A 26,439-nucleotide genomic window follows, 5' to 3' on the forward strand; every position below is an offset into this window, starting at 1 on the left:
CCCAGAAACCCCCCCTCGTTGGGCATGGCCCCCGGAGCCCCATCCCCGAAGGGCAGGGCCGGGTATGTCGTGTCTCCCCCCTCCCCACGTATGCCTTGGGGCCTATTTACAGATTCACAGTTGGGGGGGCAGGGAAGGGGGGGTGGAGGGGGCGCCCCTCCTTCCCCGGCCCCCTGGGGTCAGGGCAGGGGGCTCCCGTTGGTGGCCAGGAGCTTCTTGTCCTTAGGGGGGCCTCGGCGGGGAGAGCTGGTCAGCTCCGGGTCTGGGCGGCCAGGCGCGGGCTGCAGGCTTCGGGGCGGGGTCCCGGCAGGCCGGGTCTGGGCGCCATTCTTCTCGTCTGTGCGGGAGGAAGTGGTCTGGCCTCAGGAAGGGGTGCCAAACCTCTTGTGGTGAGGGGGCGGGGGGCGGCTGCCAGGGCTCACACACGCCAGCCACATGAGGCCTGCCTGCCTGCCCTGCACCAACCGGGCGCAGCCCTCCGGCCCGGGGCCTTGGAGACCAGACCAAGCCCCAGGGAGTCCTGGCGGGCCCAGCTCAGGAGACAGCCCGAGGCTCTGGTTACTGCACTTTGCGAGGCCCCAGATTGTGGCCAAAGCACCCACTTCCCTTCGGGACCCTCGGGGAGCCCCCAGCAGGTTGTTCTGGCTCTCCCAGCGGCGCCTGCATGACTGGGGCCAGACTGGGCCACTGGCCAGACCTGGCCAAGGCTGGTTCCCAGTGGTCAGGCAGCAGTTTCCATAGGGCCCAAAACAAGAGCTGAGGTCCCGCACCAGAGAACACCCCTTAAGAGACCCTGACTGCTGGAGGTCTTGCTGCCAAGAGCAACCCACAGGGCTGCCCCTCTCTGGGGCTCAGTCGGAGGTCCCCGCACTGCCCCACTCCCCTTATAAGGCACGTGTCTCGGACCCTGGGTCCCTGTGGGTCCTACATGTCTGAAGGTGTGCCCTTTAAGGAACTCTGGTCGTCAAGGCCACCTTTCCTTGGCAGCCCAGTCTAGAGAGGTTCAGGGGGCCTTCCTGGCTAATGGTCACCCTGGAGAAGCAGACTAACAGGGCAGAATTCCTCTACCTGCCTATCGGGGCGGCCCGCCACTTGGGGTTAGCCCCATTCGTCTGTGTGGGACCTCTGACCTCCAGGGCTGCATGATAATAAATTGATGTTGTTGGAACCACAGAGTTTGTTTGTGACCTCGACCTCCTTGATCCCTGGTGGCTAGGGGAGTCCCCTCCCGACAACCAGGGCTGAAGGGCACAGAGAAGCCCCTTCCCCTTGGAGCACAGACCTCGATCCCTCCCGGGGAGAGGCCCGAGTTCGTGAAAGCCAGGCCCAGTAGGGCCAGAAGGGTCTGCGAGACAGCGACCACCTTGTCCTGGTTTTAGCACTGAGAGTCCTGGGTGTCGGGAACCTCTCTGTCCCCAGCAGAGCAGGACGGCTGGTCACCCTCCTCCAGAACACAGCTCAGGAGCCTCCAGTGGCAGGGAGCTCCACCACCTCCAACACAGGGACCGGTGGTCCCCTTAGGGACCCCTGGAGGTCCCCTCCCTCCGTGGCGAGGCCTTCTCAGGCTTGGGAAGGCCTGGTTCCCTGGGAGCCCCGCAGCTGAAGCCTCGCAGGTAACACAAGCCCCTGCAGCACTTGGCCACCGGAAGTGCCCCTCTGCCCCACCCCCACGGGTGCCCCCACCTGCCAAGGCCTGTACAGACGGCTGGTCGTGTGTGCTCAGCAGTTGGGCCTGGATGGTCTCCACCACCCGCTTGAACCGGCGGCTGGGACCTGCAAGGGGCAGGGCAACAGACGGATGAAGCAAGATCCATATTTTCCGGCAAGAGGGGAAAATATTCAAACACGACAAATTTTCTCCGCCCGTTTGGGCCTCCTCCCCGCTCCGGGCCTCCTCCTGCCTCCTTGGTGTGTATCTGTCGTGCGCCTGTACTAAGCACACCTGCTTAGGAGGCAAGCTTCTTAATCCTGACGATGACCCATGACCCACGACTCGCTCTGCACCTGGATCATGCAAACCGTCAGTCACACGCCATTTCACGTAGGGCCCTCTGTCTCACAAACGCATATAGCGGCGCATGGACCGCTCATGAGCAGGACAGCTCTCAGACTTCCTGAGCGGCTGCTCCTGGCTTATAGTGCTCAGTATGACTCCAGTAACATTTTCCATTTTTTCCTTCTTTTAAAAGTTTTATTTATTTTTGGCTTCACTGGGTCTTCTCTGCTGTGTGTGCCTTCCCTCTAGTTTTGGGGGGCGGGGGCCCCTCTCTAGCTGTGGTGCTCACTGCAGTGGTTTCTTTGGTTGCAGAGCACGGGCTCAGTAGTTGTGGCAGACTGGCCTACTTGCTCTGCGGCAAGTGGGATCCTCCCGGAACAGGGATCGAACCTGTGTCCCGTGCACCGGCAGGCAAATTCTCAACCACTCGACTGCCAGGGAAGTCCCTCCATTTTTTTCTTAAATCAACGGATTCATCTTTTCATCTGCCGTGCTGGCCGGATATGACAGGCACCCACCAGAGGGCACCGGGAGTCCGACAGAACCAAAGCTAAGAGGCCCCGCTGGGTTTCTCGGTACTTCTCAGGTGTTCTGATGAGTTCTCCTGCTACCCAGCTCTCACCGTTTGAGTGATGATCCTGAAAATTTTATTTGCACTGTTTTCACTTAAGGCTTGAAATCTGAAGGGGCTCCAGTGCATTTCCTAAGCAGGACCTGGGCATCTGGGCAAGAGGCCCAGGGAAACATAAGTGGCTGGGTTTTTGTTAAATTTGACTTAAAGTCAAAATTGAACAAGTTGCTATATGGTCTGAAAAGAAACTTTTGCTAGTGAAGTGAGAGACCGAGTTATTCAGCTCTTAATGATACCAAGCAGGGCCCTGTGGGGCTCCTGGGCACAAAAACTTTCTGCGTCCCCCATTTCTCTGATTATAGAAAACAGCCTTCATTCAGCCTCCATGACCTTCCCTGAGTTTCAAGGGGCCGATTCAAGCAGTTGTTAATTAGGGAAGGGAGGCGGTATGAGACCTGGGAGAAACAAGCAGTCAAGAACAGCCTTGGGGGCTTCCCCGGCGGTCCAGTGCTTAAGAATCCACCTTACTAGGCAGGGGCCCGTTTGTTCCCCGGTCTGGGAGATCCCGCGCGCCACGGAGCAACTAAGCCTCTGTGCCGCAACTACGGAGGCCCGCGAGCCCTCGAGCCTGCGCTCCAAAACGAGACGCCATCACAGGGAGACGCCGGAGGACCGCAGGCAGAGAGCAGCCCCCACGCCCTGCAACCAGACAAAGCCCACGCGCAGCAACAAAGACCCAGCGCAGCCAAAAATAGTTTTTAATTAGAAAACTTAAAACGTCGAAAAAAGTAACCCAGGGTAGTTCCTTGCTAGATTCAGAAGCAGCGCGCAGGCGATTTGCCGCAGCGCCCTCAGAAAGTTGCTTAGATCATATTTCACGTCTGAATTAGGCTACGAAATTAATAATGGGAAATTGCGCCTCAAAGGCCAAACAGCTCCTGTACAGACAGCCACTGATGGGAATACCAGCTGGGCTTATGTATGCTTGCAACTACTTAATTGGGAATGAAAGGAAATCCTGCCCTGAACTGGCCAACATAGGTCTTTTCAGCACCCTAAAACGGATTTTTCACACACAGTTAAAAGCCTGCAGTCTCCTGGACCTCTGCCTGCAGGGTGTACTGGAAACAACAGTGGTAAGAGTTTTTCCTCTTAAAAATTAGGTTAGCAGGGAAAATATTTGTAGGGCGAGCTTCTTGGATCTTTCGGATTGGAAAAACTTCTAAATTGTAAAATTTTAGAGAGCTCTCATCACGTTTTCCTATTTTCATTTGTATGCAGAAGCCCCCAAAGTTTTCCAAATTCCAAAAATGCCTCATTGAGGGATTTCCCCAGTGGTTTCAGTGGTTAAGAGTCCGCCTGCTAATGCAGAGGACACGGATTCGATCCCTAGTCGGGGAACTAAGATTCCATGTGCGTCGGAACCAGGACATCACAACCAGGGTCCACGTGCAGCAACAAGGATCCCGTGTGTTGCAACTAAAACCTGACAAAGCCACATAAATAAGCAAATGAATACTGAAAAGTAATTTTTAAAAAAGTAAAAAGTAAACTGAAAATTGAAGGCAAGGTAACTCTGAAAGAGAGAACAAAAGGGAGACAGGTGATCTGAATCCAACCTCTTTTGTAACTGTTGGGTTTTACTTTATTTATAGTAACTGACTCCTGGCTGAAATTTTGTTTTTTTTTTTCATGTAAAAGTCATTTATTTCAAATTCCTTCCAGAGTGTTTTCCCTTTTGATCCAGTGCTTAAGATGTGCGTTTGAGACCTGGTTTGGGAAGACTGCAAATGCCCCAGGGTAACTAAGCCTGTGGGGCCACAACTACTGAGCCTGGGTGCCCTAGAGCCTGTGAGCTACATCAAGAGAGCACAGGATGGAAAAGCCAGTGCACTGCCATTACAGAAGAGCCCCAGCTCGCTGCAAATAGAAAAGTCCTGAGCACCAATGAAGATCTGCTGCTGCTGCTAAGTCACTTCAGTCGCGTCCCACTCTGTGCATCCCCATAGATGGCAACCCACCAGGCTCTCCCGTCCCTGGGATTCTCCAGGCAAGAACAGTGGAGTGGGTTGCCATTTCCTTCTCCATTGGCTGAAATTTTGAAATGGAAACTATGGGGAGTCTATTGGTGCATCTGTATGCATCTATATGCGTGTGTTGTAGATGTGTGTTACTGCCAGAATTAATCTGTAAATGAACTCTATGTATTGGCTTACAGGAAAATAGGCACTTACGTAAATGCTCAGAAAGGGAAAAGAAAATAACCCTAATGACTTTCAGGTTTGCAAGAACTAGGAAACATTCAGTATAGCATTAATACCTGGTACTAAATTTAGCTTAAATTTGTTGCATTAATTAATACAGACATGTTTTTAGAGTCCTCAATATTAAGTATATTATTGTATTTAGGCTTCCTAGAAATCAGATAAATAAGATCTTATTATTCCTGTTACAAAGTTTGTCAGCAAGAAAAATAACTAGATATGATGAAACTTTTCAATAAATAAAATAGACATAAATAAATGCCGTTAAGTAAACTCTTTTGGAATAATTATGTCTGGGGAATGTCTCTCTAAACTAGTCTCTTCAGATTTTGATAACCTGAAAGTTTAGAGGACTGCTGCCCTCAGCTGTCTTGAGCATCCCACACACCGGCTGGGGGCAGCCACGGCCCGGGACGCTTACCGGAGATGAGAGTGAAGGTGACGGAGTAGATGCCGCCACCACCGCTGCTGTCCCGCCTAGGGGAGGGTTCTGGGCCCTCAGAGGAGCTGATGTCCACCTGGAAGCGGACGGGCTTCTGGAAGACGGAGGGGCCGCCGCTGGCCTTGTACTCAGCCCTGAAGCTGGTCTGTGACAGCACGCTGTGACTGAGGCTGGGGATCTGAGAGGGGCGGGGACAAGAGGAGGGGGTGATTTGAGCGACTGGACTCCAAGGCACAGATAAGCAGTCCTTGATCAGCTCTGGCCCAGGAAATACCAATACCCTGAGCCACCAGGGGGAAAGGATAACAGAAAAGGCAATGGGGGGCCCCACTGCCTGCTAGGATTTGTAGTTTTCTGTATCTTATGAACAGAGCATCAGAAAAATAACTCAACTACTGAATCCCATGTTAATATGGACTTTCACATCTGGTGCCAGCCCCAGGCCCGAGGACCACATTAAACAAATTCCTTCCTTCTTCCACAAACCCTGCCCAAAGTCACATCTGTCTCAGAAACGTTAAGCCCCTGAGCCCCTAGGGCAAAGAACCACAGGACCCAGTGGACAACCCCAGAGTCCACTTAAAAAAGTATTGATAGTTCCTTGGCCAATCTCTGACCTGGTGGTAAGGGAATGGCAACTCACTAGTCCTCAGTGGAGGCTAACATGCAGGGAATAGTAATTCGGTCTCCTATTTCTCACTTCCAGGCTGCAGGGTGCTATATACCTGCCTCCATGTCCCCACAGTGACCACACCCAACTCTGGCTAGAAAACTACAAATCCCATGAGGCCCAGGTGGAACTCAGGCCAGCACTAAGGAGGTGAACCCCACAGGCTGCTGGGATTTGTAGTTCTGTGGAAGCCAGGGTGCGTGGGGACCCAGGCCCCTCACCGACAGGAAGGCGTGGACAATGTCCGCTTTGATGCTGCTGAGAGGTTTATCCTTTAGCACGAGGAATATTTGTTCTTCTTTGTCCAAGGAGATGAAGTTCCCGAACCAAGAGCGTTTTGCCAGCCTGAGTGGGAGCAGATGGATTGGAGGTAGGTTGGGAGGAGGCTAAGGGAATCGCTCCTCCATCCCCTCTCTTCCCTTCCCTGTCAGACTCACTCTGGAGAGGACTCTGGCGTCAAACTGGACATCTCCTCGGCAGTGGGGACTGGGGAAGAGAGAGCAAGGTCAACATGTGTCCATCACCTGGTGTCCATCACACAGACCAGCAGGGACCTCCACCCAGGGAATCCAGACCCTAGAGTCTGTTCACGTCCCAGCAGTTAAACCCCAAAAGGCACGCACGCTGCGTGACGTTCTCTCCAGGGCTGTGGCCCCTCGTTGGGCCACACCTTCTGGGTGTGGGGCTTGTTAGCCATGAGCCAATGGGAAGGTGAGTAGGAGCACTGAACGGGCGTGTCCTTCCAACGAGCTCCTCCTCCAGAGTTGGAGGCCCGACCTCGCCTCTCCCCAACACGTTAATCTCTGCTCCCAGCAGCATCTTTTCATAAGTCGTGGGAGTCCAGGCCCCCAGCCTGGTACTTCCTGGGGACCCAGATGTTGGACCCCAGCCCCCACCCCACATTAGGACTCAGGAGTCCACGTCCCCAGCCCCTTCATCCTCAAAGGACCCCCCCATACCCTGCATCTTGCGCCGGTGAAAGCGGGGGGAGCCCAGGAAACTGTTGCGGATGGAGTTGAGACGACTCCTCCAGGCAGCTCCTCCGACTCCGCCGCCGGGGCTGGGGGGCGGCGTTGTCCCTGGGGTCCCAGTGGGGCTGGCCCGGGGCGTGTGCAGGGGCGAGTGCAAAGGGGTCCCCCCGGAGGAGCGCGGGGACCCTGGGGGGCCGGGCAGGGGTGTGGAGCGGGCACTAGGGGGCGGGGGCTGCTCCCCGGCGCCCCCACCCCTGGGGCCCCGAGAAGGCAGAGTCTGCGTTTTAGAAGTCGGTGAGCCCCCACCCCGGGCCTCATCTCCAGTAGGCTCCGGCGAGAAGGAAAAGACCGGACTCTGTAGAGCAGTGGAGTAGAGTGAGAGAGTGGACTACAACTCCCAGGACATCCTAGGAGCCCCACGGGCACACACACAGGGGTGTACCCCAAAGCATGATGGAACTTGTAGTCCAATTATTTCCCCAACACCCCCCACCCCTACTCCCACTGTTAAGTTGGGGCAGGGACTTTTTCTATCATGCTCAGGGACTGTAAACCCAGCAGTGACAAGAACAGAATAGGTGCTTAACTAACTTTGGTTAAATGAGTAAATAGGACCCTTCAGGCACACTGAAAACCCAACCCTGTTGACGTGGGAAATGGTCAAGTCAGTGGACTAAAATATGAACGAGGCCTTGGATCTTTGGCTCTTCAGGGACAAGGAGGCAATATCCCAGGACTTCATGGGAATTATTATTTCTGCTGCTTCAGCTTTGCTCCACAGGGTCTTCACTCCCTTACCCCCCTTAATCCATCTGGGACCTGGCCTTACCCTTGGGCTGCTCAGAGGACTGGACGACAGACCAGTGGAGGCTCCACTGACACTACGGGATCTGAAAAAAATCAGGTGGGAGGGTTTCAGAAGGCTCAGATGTCTTCTCCCTTCCACACTCCTTCAAGATGAGGAGATGAGGCCCAGAGAGGGGAGGAGACTTGTCCCAGTCACACAGCACCTCTGAGGTGGGTACAGCGTTGGAGCCCTGAACTCTGTCTCCACCCAGGGCTGTGCATTTCAGTGGAGGGGCGGGGGCTCCCACCTCTGGCTGTGCTGGGCCATCTCCAGGGCCCGTCGAGTGGGCACTGGGGAGCCACCACCCCCAGCATCTGTGATGCTCAGGACTTCCATGGACTTCCGCTCTGGCCGCCGCTTCCCGTGACGGCTCAGCATGGGGGAATCCACACGCTTCCGAGGCGGGTCTGCGGGCCAAGAGTATCATCCCAATCAGAGGGTGCACTGGTGCAGCTGGGCATGACACTTGTACAGACGGGGAAACTGAGGCTCAGAGTGGAGAGGGCCTTTGACAAAGGTCTCGGGGCAAGTCAGGGAGTCTAACGTTAGAAGCTCAAGGCCTGCAGCCCCTCCATCCCTCCCTGGGGAATCTGGGGTCTGGACTCCCCGGCCTGCCCTTCTCACCAACATCATTCCGGGGAGGCAGGTCCTGATCCTCACAGCTGGGGTACCGCTCCTTCCGATCCAAAAGCAGGTAGTATATCATCTTCTCTTGGTTCTCCCTGTGGGGGGTGGGGGCAGGAGAGCACTGGGGTCAGAGGTCAGGTCCCAGAGATGATCTCATCCCCTCCTTGTGTCTGTGGCTCTGTGGGGCTCAGTGCATCAGGTTCTCTGTCTATGGCTCCATTTTCCTAGGTATCAAGAGGGTTGGTCCCTTGGTCTCAGTATATATCTCAGCCTCATTTTACTCAATGATATAATAATGATGCTAATGTGGCTCCACCCTTACGGCAGAAAGTGAAGAGAACTAAAAAGCCTCTTAATGAGAGTGAAAGAGCAGAGTGAAAAATCTGGCTTAAAGCTCAACATTCAGAAAACAAAGATCATGGCATCTGGTCACATCATTTCATGGGAAATAGATGGGGAAACAGTGGAAACAGTATCAGACTTTATTTTTTTGGGCTCCAAAATCACTGCAGATGGTGACTGCAGCCATGAAATTAAAAGACGCTTACTCCTTGGAAGGAAAGTTATGAACAACCTAGATAACATATTGAAAAGCAGAGACATTACTTTGCCAAAAAAGGTCCGTCTAGTCAAGGCTATGGTTTTTCCAGTGGTCATGTATTGATGTGAGAGTTGGACTGTGAAGAAGGCTGAGCGCCGAAGAATTGATGCTTTTGAACTGTGGTGTTGGAGAAGACTCTTGAGAGTCCCTCGGACTGCAAGGAGATCCAACCAGTCCATTCTAAAGGAGATCAGCCCTGGGTGTTCTTTGGAAGGAATGATGTTAAAGCTGAAACTCCAGTACTTTGGCCACCTCATGCGAAGAGTTGACTCATTGGAAAAGACTCTGATGCTGGGAGGGATTTGGGGCAGGAGGAGAAGGGGACGACAGAGGATGAGATGGCTGGATGGCACCACCAACTCAATGGACGTGAATTTGAGTGAACTCCGGGAGTTGGTGATGGACAAGGAGGCCTGGCGTGCTGCAATTCATGGGGTCGCAAAGAGTTGGACACGACTGAGCGACTGAACTGAATGTGGCTCAGATAGTAACATCTGCCAGCAATGCAGGACACCCAGGTTCAATATCTGGATGGGGAAGATCCCCTGGAGAACGGCAACCCACGCCAATATTCTGGCCTGGAGAATCCCATGGACAGAGGAGCCTGGCAGGCTAGTCCATGTGGTGGCAAAGGGTCGGACACCACTGAACAACTAACACTTTCACTTGAACATCTGAGCACTTGCTATATGTAAGCACTGTGTGAGGTACTGAGTCCTCCTCAGCATCTATTCAGCTTTCAGCATCCTTTCTTCTCCCCACTGGCCCTACCACCCACCTCTGCCTGGTTCCCCCGGAACAGCTCCATGCCCCTTCTAGTGGCCAGGCCTCCCCAAGAGGGTCTTTGTCTGTGGGCACCCGGCAGGCTGTGGGGGGACCCCCTCACCCCACATGACCAGGGTGTCTGTCAGGATTGGGGGGGGGGTCTTACTCCTCACTGCGCAGCTCCCGGTGCAGCCGCTCACGGTCCCTGAAGCAGCCCAGTGACGCCATGCTCTCCAGGACATCTGGGTCCAGCTCTCCATTTGATGGCAGGCTCCGCATGGCCACGCGGCGGCCCGGGGCTGGCTCCAGGCACGGATCCGGCTCGTGTTTCCCGCCCCTGGGGAGGAGAAGAATCGTAGGGAACCGGGCATCTCCTATGTCTCCTAAAGCGGAGGCTCCGGGGTCCCCCGTCCCAGCCTGCTCCTTTATGGGGAACCCCAGAGTCAGGGCCCCAGCACACCTCCACCTCAGATCCAGAAGTCCAGACCCCCAGCCCCTCCTCATTCAGGACCCTTGGCACCCCGCTCCCTAGCGGGCTCTCCTACTTTGGGGGCCCTTGATATTTGGGGTCCTCTCCTTCCCCCTAGGACCCAGGTGTCCAGTTCCCCCATACTCACAGGTACCAGGGGTGTTTCTGAATTTGCTCCAGCTGTGAGGGGCGTGGTTGGTAGAGAAGCAGAAGTGAGGTCGCTTGAACACAGCAGGTGCGCAATTAAAGTTGCCTAGGTGGCGTTGGGGGGGTCCCTAACGCGCCCCGCAAAGGGCAGGCAGCACGCCGGCTCATGTCTCCCCCTAGTGGCGGCTCGCGGCACAGCCTGACTATTGCGGAGGGCGGTCGGGGGGAATGCCTGGCTACATCTCTCGCATGCGCAGTGGCATCCTGCCCACGCGCCACCCCACCTTGCAAGGGCCATTAAGCGCATGCGCCCTCCCAGGTTGGCGGTGGTGTGTGGTTTTTTTTTTTTTTTTGGTGTGGGGTATGTGAGAGTGTCAGTGTGTTTGTCCAGTATGCACATGCGGCCCCCCGGATGTGTGTCTGTGTGTGTCCACTATGCACATGCGTCCTCTTGCATTTGTCTGTGTGTGTGTGGTGTGATGTGGTTGTGTGTCCGCTATGCACATGCGTCCTCTCATGTTTGTGTGTGTGTCTGTGTGTGTGTGTGTGGTGTGGTGTGTGGTGTGGTGTGATGTGTGTGTCCACTATGCACGTACGTCCTCTCACGTTTGTGTGTGTGTGTGTATGTGTGTGTGGTGTGTCTACTATGCACATGCGTCCTCTCATGTTTGTGTGTGTGTCTGTGTGTGTGTGTGTATGTATGTGTGGTGTATCTACTATGCACATGCGTCCTCTCATGTTTGTGTGTCTGTGTGTGTGTGTGGTGTGGTGTGTGTGTGTGTGTGTGGTGTGGTGTGGTGTATGTCCACTATGTACGCATCCTCTCGCGTTTGTGTGTGTGTGGTGTGTGGTGTGTTTGTGTGTCTGGTGCGGTGTGTGTGTGGTGTGTGTCCACTATGCACATGCGTCCTCTCATGTTTGTGTGTGTATCTGTGTGTGTGTTGTGTATGTGGTGTGTCTACTATGCACATGCGTCCTCTCATGTTTGTGTGTCTGTGTGTGTGTGTGTGTGTGGTGTGGTGTATGTCCACTATGTACGCGTCCTCTAGCATTTGTGTGTGTGTGGTGTGGTGTGGTGTGTTTGTGTGTGTGGTATGGTGTGTGTGTGGTGTGGTGTGTGTGTGGTGTGGTTGTGTGTCCACTATGCACATGCGTCCTCTCCTGTTTGTGTGTGTGTCTGTGTGTGTGTGTGTGGTGTGTCTACTATGCACATGCGTCCTCTCATGTTTGTGTTTCTGTGTGTGTGGTGTGGTGTATGTCCACTATGTATGCGTCCTCCAGCATTTGTGTGTGTGTGGTGTGGTGTGGTGTGTTTGTGTGTCTGGTGTGGGGTGTGTGTGGTGTGGTTGTGTGTCCACTATGCACATGCGTCCTCTCATGTTTGTGTGTGTGTCTGTGTGTGTGTGTGTGGTGTGTGTGTCCACTATGCACGTGTCCTCTCACGTTTGTGTGTGTGTGGTGTGATGTGATATGTGTGTCTCTGTGTGTCTGGTGTGGTTTGTGTGTCCACTATGCATGTGTCCTCTCACGTTTGTGTGTGTGTGGTGTGATGTGGTATGTGTGTCTCTGTGTGTCTGGTGTGGTGTGTGTGTCCACTATGCACATGTCCTCTCGTGTTTATGTGTATGTGTGGTGTGGTGTGGTGTATCTCTACTATGCACATGTATCCTCTCATGTTTGTGTGTCTGTGTGTGCATGTGGTATGTGTGTGTGTCTGGTGTGGTGTGTGTGCCCACTATGCATGGGTCCTCTCATGTTTGTGTGTGTGTGTGTGTGGTGTGGTGTGGCTGTCTACTATGCACATGTGTCCTGTCATGTTTGTGTGTGTGTCTGTGTGTGTGTGTGTGTGGGGGTGGGTGGGTGGTGTGGTGTGTGTCTGGTGTGGTGTGTGTGTGTGTGTGTGGTGTGTGTCCACTATGCACATGCATACTCTCGCGTTTATGTGTGTGGTGTGGTGTGGTGTGGTGTGTGCATGTTGTGTGTGGTGTTTCCTCCTCCCCGTCTGGAGTGGCAGGTGGGCAGGACCCAGGATGGGGCTCAGCCAGCAACCCCGCTCCCAGCTGTCGCCTCGGGGACGGAGGGACGGGTCCTGGAAACCTGTCCCCATGACTGCCCCGGGGACTCTGTCCCCACCTCCCACCATCCCTCCATGCCCGTCCCCCAACTCACGCTGAGCCTTTTCTCGGGCTCCACTTCGATCATCCCCCGCAGCAGGCTCTGGCAGTCTGGAGGGATGAAGTGGGGCATGTGGAAGACGCCCCGTTTCACCTTCTCCAGCAGCTGGCGGAGGTTGTCATCGTCGAAGGGTAGAGCCCCCTGCATGAGGAATGACGGGACCCCTTACACACAGAGCTCAGCATGTACCAGACGAGTGCCTAAGCGCTTCACACGCAGTGACACAGGCCTCGCCACAAGCCCTGGGAGAGGGGGAGCTGGGGCTGTCTCCACTTTACAGATGGGGAAGCTGAGGCACGGAGGCATCCAGCCATTTGCACAAGACGACCTGGCTCTGAAGTGGCAGAGCAGTGATTTGGCAATGGGCAGTGTGTCCAGAACCTAAAAGGCTGGGGCTGGAGCTTGGAGCCTGTCCTTTAAAAACATGCTTCTCCCCAGGTTAGAGAGGGGTAGGTAATCATTCACTCAACAAAGACCGAGTCTCCATTACGCGTCTGGGAGCCAGTGGTGAACAAAGCAAGCCCTTGACTGCCTGCAGCTCACACCCCGGAGTGGGAGAGGCTGGTGACGGAGCAAACAGCCCTACAGTGACCGGGTGCCTGAGGTGACACTGGGCTGGACTAGGCAGACCAGACCGAGAGAGGGCTGTGGGAATCTGGGGGTGTAGCAAGTTGAGTGGTGTCCCCCAGAATTCCTGTCTACCTGGAACCTCAGAATGTGACCCTGTTTACAATTACATCTCTGCAGATGTAATTCATTGAGGATCTGGAGGTGAACTCCTCCAGGTTTTCGGGATGGGGGCCCTAAATCCAGTGCCTGGAAGAGGTGAGGCGAGCATAGAGAGACACCCTTCAAGGACTTACACACACAATGACAACTCTGTTAACCTCCGGGGAGTAGACGGCCTCCCACTGGGAAATCTGACCTCATGGCGGGAGGGAGGGGGCCCTGGGGAGGCTTCCTGGAAGGGCGAAGACTGAGCTGAGAGCTACAAGAACTCTAGTGTTAACCAGGTGAGCAACAGGGCTCGCAGGGACAAGGCAGTAGGTGCAAAGGCCCTGTGGTCAGAGCTCATGTTCCCCAGTTTGGTTCTATTAACCCACTTGTTGTTCAGTCTCTGTCATGTCTGACTCTTTGCGACTCCATGGAGTGTAGTCCGCCAGGCTCCTCTGTCCATGGGATTTCCCAGGCAAGAATACTGGAGTGGGTAGCCATTTCCTTCTCCAGGGGAATCTTCCTGGACCAGGGATCGAACCTGTGTCTCTTGCAGTGGCAGGCGGATTCTTGACCACTGAACCACCAGGGAAGCCCCTATTAATCACTACGATATTGTAACACCCTAGGATCAGTTAGTAAGCAGCTGCTCGCCCGAGTGCTCCACATCCTCCTGGCCGCGCCATCCCTTCCCAGGGGACCCTCCAGACTTTCTCACGGTTCTGTGACCGGATGGTTAGCTCCGGGCACAGAGAGGGGCGCCCCCGGGATTTTGCCCTACTGGTAAATACCACACCACACATGTTCCTGGTACCAGTTAAATATCTGGGAGACAACCCCTGAGTTGAGGGTGGAAGTAGATGTTCTCTGTTTCCAGCAGGCAGAGGACTGTTCTAGAAATGGGGCGGGGAGAGGCAATGACGGCCTTACCACGAGCAGGGCGAAGAGGATGACTCCGCAGCTCCACATGTCAGCCCGGCGGCCGTCGTACTTCTCGCCCTGGGAGGAGAAGGGCCGGCTCTGATGCTCACCTCTCCCAGGCCCCCGACCCCCGCCCGCTCCTCTCCCCCTCTGCCTGCCCTTCGCTCACCTTAATCACCTCTGGGCACGCATAGTGGGGGGACCTGAGGGACAGAGGGGGTGTGAACCTCTGGCGGGCTTCTACCCGCTCCCTGGGGCGCAGGTGGCGGGCCCCCACTTACCCACAGCTGGTCTCCAGAAGGCTGTCCCCCACTTGCAGGGACGCCATGCCGAAGTCTGCAATGCGGATGTTGTTTTTCTCATCCAGAAGCAGGTTCTCGGGCTTCAGGTCTCTGTGGCTGAGACAGGATGGTGGGGCTCAGGCCTCCGCCCTCTTCCCAGAGTCTGAGGACCAACCCCCCACCCCACCCTCATTCACTGTCTCTCAGAGGGGGATCGTGTCTGGCAACTTCTAGTTAGGGACCTTTGCAAACACGCCCCAAAGCAGAGACAAGAATATACAAAGCCCCATGCACCCACCCACTAGCTTCACGCGTTATCAGCTCGAGGCTCATCTTCTCTCATGTCTACCCCTACATACGCTCTCCTTCCCCCACTGGACGATTTTGCAGGAGACCTCCAGACAGTGTATCATTTTATCCACAGATATTTGAATATGTGCGAAGTGATCTTTTTTTGAGGTAAGCAGGTCTGGTACTGAGCTGGTTCTTAAAATATTCAAATATCTCAGGGCTTCCCTGGTGGCTCAGTGGTAAAGAATCTCTGCCAACACAGGAGACTGGAGTCCGATCTCCGATCCAGGAAGATCCCATGTGCTGCGGAGCAACTAAGCCCCTGGGCCACAGCTGTGGAGCCTGAGCTTTAGAGCCAAGAGGGGCAGCTACTGAAGCCAGCACGCTCTGGAGCCCGGGCTCCACAGCACGAGGAGCCACTGCAGTGAGAAGCTCTCCCACCACAACTAGAGAGGAGCCCCTGCATGACACAACCAGGGAAAAAGCCCGTGCGGCCACAAAGACCCCGCACAGCCAAAAATAAATAACATTTTTTGAAAAATTCAAATATTTCAGGAAATTCCCTGGTGGTCCAGTGGTTAGGACTCTCGGCTTCCACTGCAGGGAACAGGGGTTGAATTCCCCCATCAGGGAACTAAGATGCCACATGGCCCAGCCAAAAACAAAACAAAAATCAAATATTTCAATACTGAATAATTAAAAAAAAAATACTGTCAACTAAAACCCATCATTGCTTCCTCCTTCACCCCCCCGCTCACCCCCTACTCTGGGACAAACTCCTCAGGATATAAGGGTTAATGATGTCCCCGGGGAGGTGGGCAGAGGTTTTATAGTTTCTGATGGAAGCGGTCCTTAACTGGGTTAGACTTCATAAATCTGTTGACTCTCGCCCCCTGGAGGCCAGTGTCTTTAATGTCAGAGTCCTGACACTTGTCAATAGGGAGGTGTTGACAATTTAAATGGGCTGCCTTTTCATCACCAAGCTTTGGTCCTAGGTCTTAACCCCCTCAGCCTGATCCTCACCCCATCTCCAATCCCCTATCCCAGAGAGGGAGGTATGCAAACAAATGAGGCTGAAAGATGACCTGGAGGCATCTATTTTGCACCTTAATTAATCATTAAAATGCTGCATATTGAATATCTTGTTTTGAGAGCTGAAAGCAATTCAATGAGGAAAGGAAGATCTTTTCTTATGGACATCCTTATGCAAAAAAAAAAAATGACCCTCAGCCTTTACCCTCCACCATATACAAAAATTAATTTGAAATGGACCTCAAGCCTAAATGCAAGAGCTAGAACTACACAACTTCTAGAAGAATACATCGGAGGAAACCTTATGACTTTGAGCTAGGCAAATACTTCTTTTTTTTTTTTTTGGCCACAACCCATGGCATGTGGATCTTAGTTTCCCAAGAAGGGATCTATCCCGTGTGCCCTGCAGTGGAAACACAGAGTTTTAACCACTGGACTGCCAGGGAAGTCCTTGGGCAAATATTTCTTAAATAGGACAAAAAAAGCATGAATTGTAAAAGGAAAAAAAAACCCCAACAAACTGGCTTCATCAAAATGTGAAACCTTTCCTTTTCATAAGATATTGCTATAAAAATGCAAAAGCATGTCACAAACTGGGAGAAATTACTTGAAAAAAGTAATGCATTTGATAAAAAGATTTGTTCTTAGAATAAGTAACTCTTGGGAGTTATTCCTAGAGTCATCCCTCATTCCTGGAATAAAGAACTCTTACAGCTCAATAATAGAAAGATAAATAACTCAATTAAAAATGGGCAAAGGATTTGAACAGACATTTCTCCAAGGAAGACATACAAATGGCCAATAAGCACATGAAAGGATGCGCAACATCATTAGCCATCAGGGAAATGCACATCAAAACCACAGTGAGATACTACTTCATACCCACTAGGATGTAGAATCAAAAAGTCAGATAATAACAAGTGTTGGCAAGAGATTGGAACCCTCTGAGACTGCTGGTGGGGATGCTGAATGACACAGCTGCTTTGGAAAATGGGCTGGCATTTCTTTATTTATTTTTTGGCACTTCTTTAAAAGGCTAAATATAGAGTTCCCATGCTGCTGCTGCTGCTGCTGCTGCTAAGTCGCTTCAGTCGTGTCCGACTCTGTGCGACCCCATAGACGGCAGCCAACCCATATGACCCAACAATTCTGTTGTTGTTGTTTAGTCGCTAAGTTGTATCCAACTCTTTTATGACCCCATGGATTGTATCCTGACAGGCTCCTCTGCCCATGGGATTTTCCAGGCAAGAATACTGGAGTGGGTTGCCATTTCCTTTTCAAGGGATCTTCCCAACTCAGGGATTGAACCTGCATCTCCTGCTTAGCAGGCTGATTCTATACCATTGAGCCACCTTGGAAGCCCTACCCAACAATTCTGGTCCTAGGTATATACTCAGGAGAATTGAAAACACAGGTCACAGACCAGAACTGGTATGCAAATATTCATATGTCCCCAGTATTCATTATAGCCAAAAAGAAGAAACGACCAAAAGGTTCACCAACTGGTAAATGGATAAGCAAAATATGGCAGAGCCATAACATGGAATATTACTCAGTAGTGAAAAGGAATGGGGTACTGATCCATACTACATCATGGATGAACCTTGAAAACATTTTGCTAAGTGAAGGAAGCCTGCCACAAAAGACCACGTTGATAGGAAATGTCCAGAATAGGTAAATTCACCGAGACAGAAAGTAGACCAGTGGTTACCCAAGGCTGGGGATGGGGGGAGGTGACCGCTTAATGGGTACAGGGTAATGATTTTTGGGCTGATGAAATGCTCTAAAATTACATAGTAGTGATGCACATCATTGCAATATACTCAAAACTACCGACTGTACGCTCTGAAGGGTGGATTTCATGCTGTAGGAAGTTTTGTTTGTTTCTTTCGGTTTTTTGCCACACAGCGCAGCTTGCATTATCTTAATTCCCTGACCAGGGATCGAACCTGTGCCCCCTGCAGTGGAAGCATGGGGTCCTAACCACTGGACCGCCAGGGAATTCCCTATGACGTGTGACCTATATCTCAATTTTGGAAAAGCGGGCTGCAGCACTCTAGCTTCCAGTCATTCTGCTACAGGCTCCCAAGGGCCTGCCTTCTGGGTAGTGCTTGTCCCAGCCTCCCCTCAAGCTGCCCCCTCACCAGATGGAGTAGCTGTGGCAGAAGTCCAGTGCTGACACGATCTGGCGGAAGAACTTCCGGGCCTCCTTGGGGGTCAATCTCCCCTTCTTCACCAGGTAGTCGAACAGCTCACCTCCAGACACGTGCTCCAGAACTAGGTACCTGGGGGACATGGAGGGGGCAGAGGGCTGGAAGGGGCATGTGGAGGACCAAAGAGCCTGACCTCCTTCTTCCAAAAGTACAAGCCCTCAATGCCATTGGCCCTGGAGGAAGAAGATCCCAATTCCCATGAGTCCCCGGGAGGAGGAGGCTCCAATTTCTATTAGCCTCTGGGAAGCAGAAACTCAATTCCCATTAGCCCTGTCAACTTCAGAGGTCAACACTCTGACTAGTTTTCCTCAGGAGATGAGGCAATTCCATTAGCACCTGGAGGTCAGAGATCCCAATTCTCAGAGGCCCCCAGGAAATAAAGCCCCGTTTTCACACCTACTTGCCATCCTGCAATAGTATGAATTGTGAATAAAAATAATTTTGATGTTTTAAAGTGCATTAGGAGAACTGATAGAGTTTTATTTCCTATCATTCCCACCATATTTGTGTTAAGATATAGGTATAAGGAGGCTTCCCTGGTGGCTCAGACGGTAAAGTGTCTGCCTACAATGTGGGAGACCCGGGTTCGATCCCTGGGTCAGGAAGATACTCTGGAGAAGGAAATGGCAACCCACTCCAGTACTCTTGCCTGGAAAATCCCATGGACGGAGGAGCCTGGTAGGCTACAGTCTATGGGGTCCCAAAGAGTCGGACACGACTGAACGACTTCACTTTCACTTTCTGGGAAGCCAAAGTTCTCATTTTCATTAGTGTCTGGGAGGCAGATAATCGAATTCTAATCTATTCTTGGGCAATGACACTTGCTGCTGCTGCTACTGCTGCTAAGTCATTCAGTCGTGTCCGACTCTGTGCAACCCCAGAGACGGCAGCCCACCAGGCTCCCCCGTACCTGGGATTCTCCAGGCAAGAACACTGGAGTGGGTTGCCATTTCCTTCTCCAATGCATGCAAGTGAAAAGTGAAAGTAAAGTTGCTTAGTCGTGTGCGACCCTCAGCGACCCCATGGACTGCAGCCCACCAGGCTCCTCCGTCCATGGGATTTTCTAGGCAAGAGTACTGGAGTGGGGTGCCATTGCCTTCTCTGATGACACTTACAATGTGTACCAATTCAAGGGTCAACATCTGTGAGGTACAGACTACAACTCCCATCAGCCCCTGGGAAGTAAAGACTCCAATTCCCATCAGTCCTTGAGAGAAAGAAACAGTCTCATCAGCCTCCGGGAAGTCAAAATTCAATTCCCATCAGCCCCCTGGCAGCACAGATTCCCATGACAACTTCAAGAGTATTAATACTTTGACTCCCTGTTGTTTCCGGAGATAAGGCAACTTCATTAGCACTTGGAAGAAAGAGATCCCCCCAATTCTCACAGGACTTTAGGCAATAAGGACCACGCCACCTCCACCTACTCCCATTAGCCCCTGGGAAGGGAAGCCTCTTATTCCCATAAGTCTCTGAGATGAAGAAACTAGAATTCTCTTTAATTGTTGGCAAGAAAAGATTGGCTTGTGCACCAGTCTAAGTCAACTTCCCTTAAGTAAGAGACTACAACTTCCTTCAGGTCCTGAGAGGTTAAAAACTCCCAACTCCCATAAGGCTCTGGGACATGGAGACTCCTAATTCCCATCAGCCACCTGGATTTTAAAGACTCCAAATCCCATCAGGCTCTGGGAGGCTAAACATCTAATTCCCATCAGCCTCAGGAAAACAAAAGCTCAATTTCTATGAGCTCAGTGGAAGGCTGAGGTTCCTCTGTGAGACACGAAGTGCCACAGGCCCTCCTCCCCACAAGGATGGTGGAGTGAGAGTGACAGCTCCACCAATTGGCAACAATGGCCCCTCCCCGCCGCCACACCTGGGGAAGCCTGAGGACTACAAATCCCATGAGCCCCTGGGGCCAGGGCAGCTTCCTTCCTGGGGAAATCCAGCCTCTGATGGGTGCTGGAGTCAGTTCAAACTGGGGACTGCGAGGTCCAGCAGCGGGGGTGTCCCCTCTCCTGCTGCCCAGTCCAGCTGTCCCCTGGGTCACCAGAGTCCAGACAAAGGCCTGTTGTCTGGAGCTGGGACAGCTGGACCCCACCCCCAACCTAAGGGGGGTAATCGACTTCCAGATACAGACTCAGAACTCCTGAGCAGACCCATTGTTGGGGTGTCCAGTCATAGCACCCAGAGTTATGCTGCGGGAGGAAAGGAGCCTCCAGTGCTGCAGAGGAAGGGTTTGGGAAGAGGCAAGATTCATTGAGCCTGGGGCTTTGCTAAGCCCCATTGCCCTAGCACATGGGAAGGGCAGGGCGATCTGCCCTTAACAAATCAGGTCTGGCTGAGGGCACCCAGATTATGTAGTACAGAGTGTTCCCCACAGCACAGCAGGGCGATGGACGGGGACTGGAGAGGAAGGGGGAGGATCAGCCTTGTCCCCCATCAGGCACAGGGACGGCTCAGGCTTAGCTGCCCTGCTGTCAGGGTACAATCGGCCCAGAGCGTCAGACCAGGTCAGCATGGGAACATGGAGGATTATGAGTGTGTGAAGGGGGGTTGTCCTTGCGCAGTAGGGATGGGACTGGACTTTCAGTGGCCCGGCCAAGAGAGCTTAAGTTTCCCCTGGCCCCTCCAGGCCTTGATTCTGGAAACATCCCACCCTGGGAACTTGGGGAGGATGCATGGAGGGCTGGGTGTCTATAAATACCTACAAATATTTCTTGTTCTCGTAGACGTCGTGGAGTTTGAGGACATGTGGGTGCTCGATGAGCTTCAGGATGGCTATCTCCCGCTCCACCTGGGGGAAAAGGAACAGCGGGCGGTCAGCCTTGCCTCCCTCCCTGTCCCCAGCCCCAAAGGGTCCCCTCTCCCCCAGCTCACAGACACACCTTCATCAGCACCGACTCAGACAGCTTCTCCCGGTTCACGATCTTGATGGCCACCTTCTGGCCTGTGATGCAGTGGACCCCGAGTTTAACCAGACCTGGGGGAATGGGACGGAAAATGTGGGGAGTATTCCCAGTGCAGTCTCCTCACCTCTGGCTCCTAAGCCCCGTCTTGCCAACCTGCTTCCTCCTTCTTCCCCTCCTGGCTTGTTTCACGGTGGCCTGAATCACCCTGACCTGAACTCCTGGGGACTGACAGCAGCCATTCCTGCCAGACACAACTCTCTTTCCACTCCCTGTTGTCCAATTCTGTCCCTTCTGGTTGCCATCCACTTATCTGCCTCCCCCTACCTCCACAGCCACCCTGGACTCTCGGTCCTTCCCGTGTGCCCTTCGAGTTCACCTCTCCACACCGTCTTGCCTTGCTGGGTCTCCATAGTTTTGTGTCCTCCAGTCTACCTCCTTCAGACAAACCTCTCTCTCTCTCTCTCAGCCCATCACTTCCTTGAGTTCTCTGCCCTTTAATCTTCTGGAGACACCATGTCTCCCAAGGAATATAATCTTGTGATTGCCCCCTTCCCAGACAATCCTCCTCCACCTCCTCTCAAACCCGGACCTCTCAAGCCCTGTCTTTGATCTTTTAAAAACAGCAGCTGCAGCTGGGAGCATGCACATCCCAAGGGTATGCCCACTCCCCAAGGTTAAGCCCTAAACCCAGGAATGCAGGCCCCCAGCCCCCTCCACCTTCAGACCAAGGAGTCCGAGCCCCCAGCCCCTTCTCCCTCAAGCCCTCAAGTCCATGCTCATGGCCCCTTCCTCCCCCAAAACTCAGGAACTGAGGTCAGCAACACCTTCACACTTTTCGCTCTGGGATTCGGAGTCTGACCCTCCCCCAGGCCTGGCCCCTGATCCCTGAAGCTCTGGCCCAGAACTCAGGTGTTCAGCTCCTGTCTTACACCCACCCACCGCCCACCTGGCAGAAAAGAGGTTAAGGAGGTTAAGCAACAACAGAAGATGACCGCACCCCCCCACCCCCCCGCCCCGAGTCCACAGCCACCCCTGAGGGATTTGCCTCCTTCGTCCACCTTTCCACCTCTCCACTCCCCGTCCCCACTCCGAGCCAGCATGCTGGAGAAAGGGCAGGATGCTGGAGACCCCATCGCCCCAGCCTCAGTGCCCCTGTCACCCCAACAGAGGCCCTCTGCGGCCAGAGGACAGTGCGGAGAGATGCCACTTCGGGAGGCGCACCCCCATGCCGGCACCTCACCCCAGCCTGCGGCTGTACTGCGCCAAGGACCTGGGCTCCCGGCGGCCGGGACCCTGGCTGCAGGCCAAGGTCCCTTGCCCACGCTGGGGCCGGACCCTCCAACCTCTGCCCCCAAAGAGGGGGAGACTTTGGGCCCTACACCTCTCCCAGGAGTCGGGATCCCAGAGTCCGAGCCCTCACCCCCTCAGCCTGGAGACCCGGCAGTCTGGACCCCGAGTCCCTTCTCTGAGAGGGACTCGGGGGCCCGGGAGCCCCGCTCTCTGCCCCCATCCCCTCTCGCCCCCACACCGGGTGCCCCCTCCCTTGGCTCACCTGTCTGTCCTTTGCCCAGCGTCTTCTCCAGCCGATAGGGGCCCACATATTGGGCGTGCTGGGGTGGGTGTGGGTGTGGGTGTGGGAGGTGGTAGGCGGGGGAGCCCCCGCCCCCATCCTTGCCCCCGGACGACATGATGCCCTTGGTCCCGGCCCGACCGGCCCCCCGGCCGCCCCCCCTGCGGCCAGTCGCCCCGTCCCTCCGGTGGGGGCCGGCGGCCGCTCCGTCCCGGCCCCCCCGGCTGCCCCCCACCTCTCCGGGGGTCCCCAGGGGGCTAGGCTGGGCCCCCCCGGTCGGCGGGCCTCTGAGTTGGGGGAGGGGGGGCTGGCCCGGGGGGGTCAGGCCCCGGGAGTCAGCATGGCCCGGGGGGGCTGCGCGGCCCCCCCTCCCCAGCCCGTTTCTGGCCGGTCCCCCGCTTCCTGCGCCTCCCCCCGCCGGGGGGGTCTGAGGTGCGGGCCAGCGGATGCTGCAGGCCGAGGTCCCCCCCGCCCCCCCACGCGCCCTCTCTCCTCCGCCTCCTCCTCCTCTCCGCCTCCCCCCGCCACCTCGTCCTTTCTCTCCGGCACGCTGACATCACCATCCGGGGACTCCGGGCCCTTCCCCAAAGTTAACCCTTTCGGAGGGGGAGGGGGAGCGGGGGCAGGGGGCGGGCCTGGGCGCCGGAGCCGCGGAGACGCGGTGGGAGGATGCTGGGAGCGACGGAAGGATGCAGGAGGGACCATGGAGGCAGACGAGTGGGGCACACAGGAGGGGCAGAGCCGGGGCGACACAAAGGGAGACGGAGCCTGACACGAGTGGGGGAAGGAGACAGACGGCACGGGAGACGGGGACCGCCAGAACCGGGGCTGGGGCCGGACAGGGAGAGGGAGACGGGGGACCGCGCAGGCGGGCAGAGACAGGAGAGACCAGGGGGAGCAGAGAGACAGGGAGACGGAGGAGAGGGGAGAAGCTGCCTGGGAGAGACAGAGGGATGAAGAAAATCAGAGATAGAAATGGAGAGAGATAGGGGAAGGGAAAGAGAGGTGAAGAGACAGGGAATGGGCCGGGGTAGGGGGTGGGCGGGGGTTAGAGACACAGAGATATGGAGGGACAGCCGGGCAAAGAGATGAACCGAAAACAGAGCCAGAGACAGGGAGAGACTGAGAGTAATGGAGGAGAGAGACAGTGGTTGAGAGACAGATGGGGAGAGAAATGGACAGAAATAGAGGGACGGGGGCAGAGGGGACAAGATACAGAGGTGACGCACCAGGGGAAGGTAACGGGAAGGGTGGAGGGTCAGAGAGAGAAGAAAAGTGGGAGAGAGAGGGAGACAGACAAGGGAGGAGGAACAGCAGAGAGAGAGGTGGACAGAGAGTGAAGAGAGACAGATGGAGAGAGAGAGCGACAAGTAAGCATAGAGCTGGGAACCCCAAAATATGGGGGGTAAACACAGGTGGAGGTCTAGATGCTGGGGGAGATAGGGCAGATTGGAGGGACAGGGGAAAAAAGGAGACAGAAGCAGGGAGAGAGAAAGAATTCGGGGAGTTGCTGATCCAACGCTCATCTTTGTTCCCCTTGACCCCCAATCTGCCCATCCCGGCCTCCTTTCCCCACTAGCATTGGGGCCCCATATCCACCCACAGATCAAGGTGCATGTTTTTAAATATCTTGGATCCATACCTCCATTGAGAATACTCCACAATCCTCCTACAGAGAAATTTCCAGAGCCCCTTGAGGTCCCTGTGAATTTTTTGGTCGCTATTTATTCTGTGTCCACCATCAGATTCCCTAGCTCTTCATGTGGGCTCCACTATAATCATATGTCCCCACTCTAGCTCATCCATGTGCTACAGTCATGTATCCCCACTCTTGGTCATCCATGAACCTGTGCACAGCTGGATTTCCATGTGACCTGGGATTCCACTATGTCAGATACCCAAGGATGTTAGGCCCCCATTTCACACCCAAGTCTCCTATAGAGTGTACCCATGAGCCTTAAGTCTCCTAGTCAACCATTCCATGATTGACTAGTCATTCATGAATAGTCATTCATTCCATGATGCTATACTCCGCGCCGAAACTGAGCCAGATACTGACCCAAGTGGTGAGGCTACAGCAGTGAACCGAGTCAACCAAGATCCTTGTCCCATGGACCTCTCACTGAGGTGGGCGAGGCCAGTAACAAGCAAGGTAAACAATCAATATATATGTTGGGAATTCCCTGGCGGTCCAGTGGTTAGGACTCTGTGCTTCCACTGCAGAGGGTATGGCTTCCATCCCTGGTTGGGGAACTAATACCCCACAAGCTGTGAGGCCAAAAATCAAACTAAAGCAAGCAAACAAACGGAAAATATATGGTACGTTACAGAGTCATGATCAGTGACAAAGAGGAAACAAGGCGGGAAGGGGGACACGAAGTGTTTCTTTAAATTTTTATTTATTTATTTCTTGGCTGCACCGGCTCTTCGTTGCTGTGCACAGGCTTTCTCTAGCTGTAGCGAGAGCGGGCTACTCTCCAGTTGCTGTGCCGCGGCTTCTCATTGCAGTGGTTTCTCTAGTTTCGGAGCACCAGCTCTAGGCACGTGGGCCTCAACAGTTGTGGCTCTTGGGCTCTCGAACGTGGGCTCAGCAGTTGCGGTACACGGGCTTAGCTGCCCCACAGCAGGTGGAATCTCCCGGACCAAGGATCAAACCCATGTCCTTTGCTTTAGCGTGTGGATTCTCAACCACTGGACCACCAGGGAAGTCCAGGAGGTTCTTCTTGAGTGATTGGTCTATGTGATTTTCAAGAGAGGCCTCCTCAGTGAAGGGACACTGAAGGAAAATGAGGCCACGTGGATAAAGTGCCAGGAGCCTTCCAGGCAGAGGAAGCAGCTGTGCAAAGGCCCTGGGGCAGAAGTGTGCCTGGTATGTAATGGGAAGGCTGAAGTGTGGCTGGAGGGGAACAGTGGAGAGTGCAATGGGAGGAAATAAGGTGAGGATGCAGACCCAACAGGGCCTTAGAAGTAGGGTGAACAGGGGATTTCCTGGCGGTCCAGTGGCTAGATTTAGCACTTTCAGTGTTGGGGCTTGGGTTGGATCCCTGGTCAGGGAACTAAGATCCTGTAAGCCGTATGATGTAACACAAAAAACAAAACAGAACCGAAAAAAACAGGGTGACCATATGTCCTGGTTTATGTCTTTTATTCTGTAATTATCAGTAGGGTCTGTTTTCACTCTCAAGTGCCTTGTGGATGAAAAATTGTATGATCACCCTTCTTATTGGTCATTGTAAAGGCTATGGCTTTTATAGTGTACCTGGGGAGTTTTCATCTAGGCTACCATTATATTACACATATGTTCATATGTGTAATGACATGTACAATTACATGTCACAGGTACATATATTATTCAGCATTATGTATCATAATGTATGTAAATAGTATTATAGTTAGATGGACTTTTACATATGTATACATAAGACACAGAAGTTGGACTGTGAAGAAAGCTGAGCACCGAAGAATTGATGCTTTTGAACTGTGGTGTTGGAGAAGACTCTTGAGAGTCCCTTGGACTGCAAGGAGATCCAACCAGTCCATCCTAAAGATCAGTCCTGGGTGTTCTTTGGAAGGAATGATGCTAAAGCTGAAACTCCAGTACTTTGGCCACCTCATGCAAAGAACTGACTCATTGGAAAAGACTCTGATGCTGGGAGGGATTGGGGGCAAGAGGAGAAGGGGACGACAGAGGATGAGATGGCTGGATGGCATCACCGACTCGATGGACGTGAGTTTGAGTGAACTCCGGGAGTTGGTGATGGACAGGGAGGCCTGGCGTGCTGTAATTCATGGGGTTGCAAAGAGTCAGATATGACTGAGCAACTGAATTGACTGACTGACTGACATAGGTACAGTAGGCTGCATGTGTGTGCTCAGTCACTTAGTCGTGTCAGATTCATTGCGACCCCACAGACTGTAGCCCACCAGGCTCTTCTGTCTATGGTATTTTCCAGGCAAGAATAC

The 26,439-nt window shown here is 53.8% G+C and overlaps 1 protein-coding gene across 2 annotated transcripts; it reads right to left on the reverse strand.

Annotated features, from left to right (window-relative positions):
* Positions 1–44: 44 nt before the first annotated feature.
* Positions 45–22,945, reverse strand: BRSK1 (BR serine/threonine kinase 1). Of its 2 annotated transcripts, XM_019980070.2 has the most exons (19): positions 22,459–22,945; positions 20,883–20,977; positions 20,706–20,791; positions 17,929–18,069; positions 14,462–14,578; positions 14,350–14,383; positions 14,190–14,258; positions 12,540–12,686; positions 10,372–10,403; positions 9,921–10,091; positions 8,386–8,483; positions 8,009–8,168; positions 7,744–7,804; positions 6,903–7,269; positions 6,381–6,429; positions 6,165–6,288; positions 5,253–5,451; positions 1,684–1,773; positions 45–337 (listed from the first exon to the last, which is right to left on the reverse strand). In XM_019980070.2, exons 1-19 carry the CDS (start codon positions 22,592–22,594, stop codon positions 180–182), a joined length of 2,334 nt encoding a protein of 777 aa, XP_019835629.2. In that variant the 5' UTR covers positions 22,595–22,945; the 3' UTR covers positions 45–179. The 2 variants fall into 2 exon arrangements, with proteins under 2 accessions (XP_019835629.2, XP_019835630.2); XM_019980071.2 differs by lacking the exon at positions 22,459–22,945 and having other exon boundaries at positions 20,702–20,791.
* Positions 22,946–26,439: the final 3,494 nt, after the last annotated feature.

Source organism: Bos indicus, chromosome 18 (assembly GCF_029378745.1).
Source record: "Bos indicus isolate NIAB-ARS_2022 breed Sahiwal x Tharparkar chromosome 18, NIAB-ARS_B.indTharparkar_mat_pri_1.0, whole genome shotgun sequence".
Lineage (NCBI taxonomy): Eukaryota > Metazoa > Chordata > Mammalia > Artiodactyla > Bovidae > Bos > Bos indicus.

Coding starts and splice junctions, on each gene's coding strand:
- BRSK1 (XM_019980070.2), bottom strand. CDS start 22,594: ATGTCGTCCGGGGGCAAGGATGGGGGCGGGGGCTCCCCCGCCTACCAC. Junction 20,792..20,882: donor CTGAGTCGGTGCTGATGAAG/GTGTGTCTGTGA, acceptor CTTTTCCCCCAG/GTGGAGCGGGAGATAGCCAT. Junction 7,270..7,743: donor GTCCTCTGAGCAGCCCAAGG/GTAAGGCCAGGT, acceptor ACTGCTCTACAG/AGTCCGGTCTTTTCCTTCTC.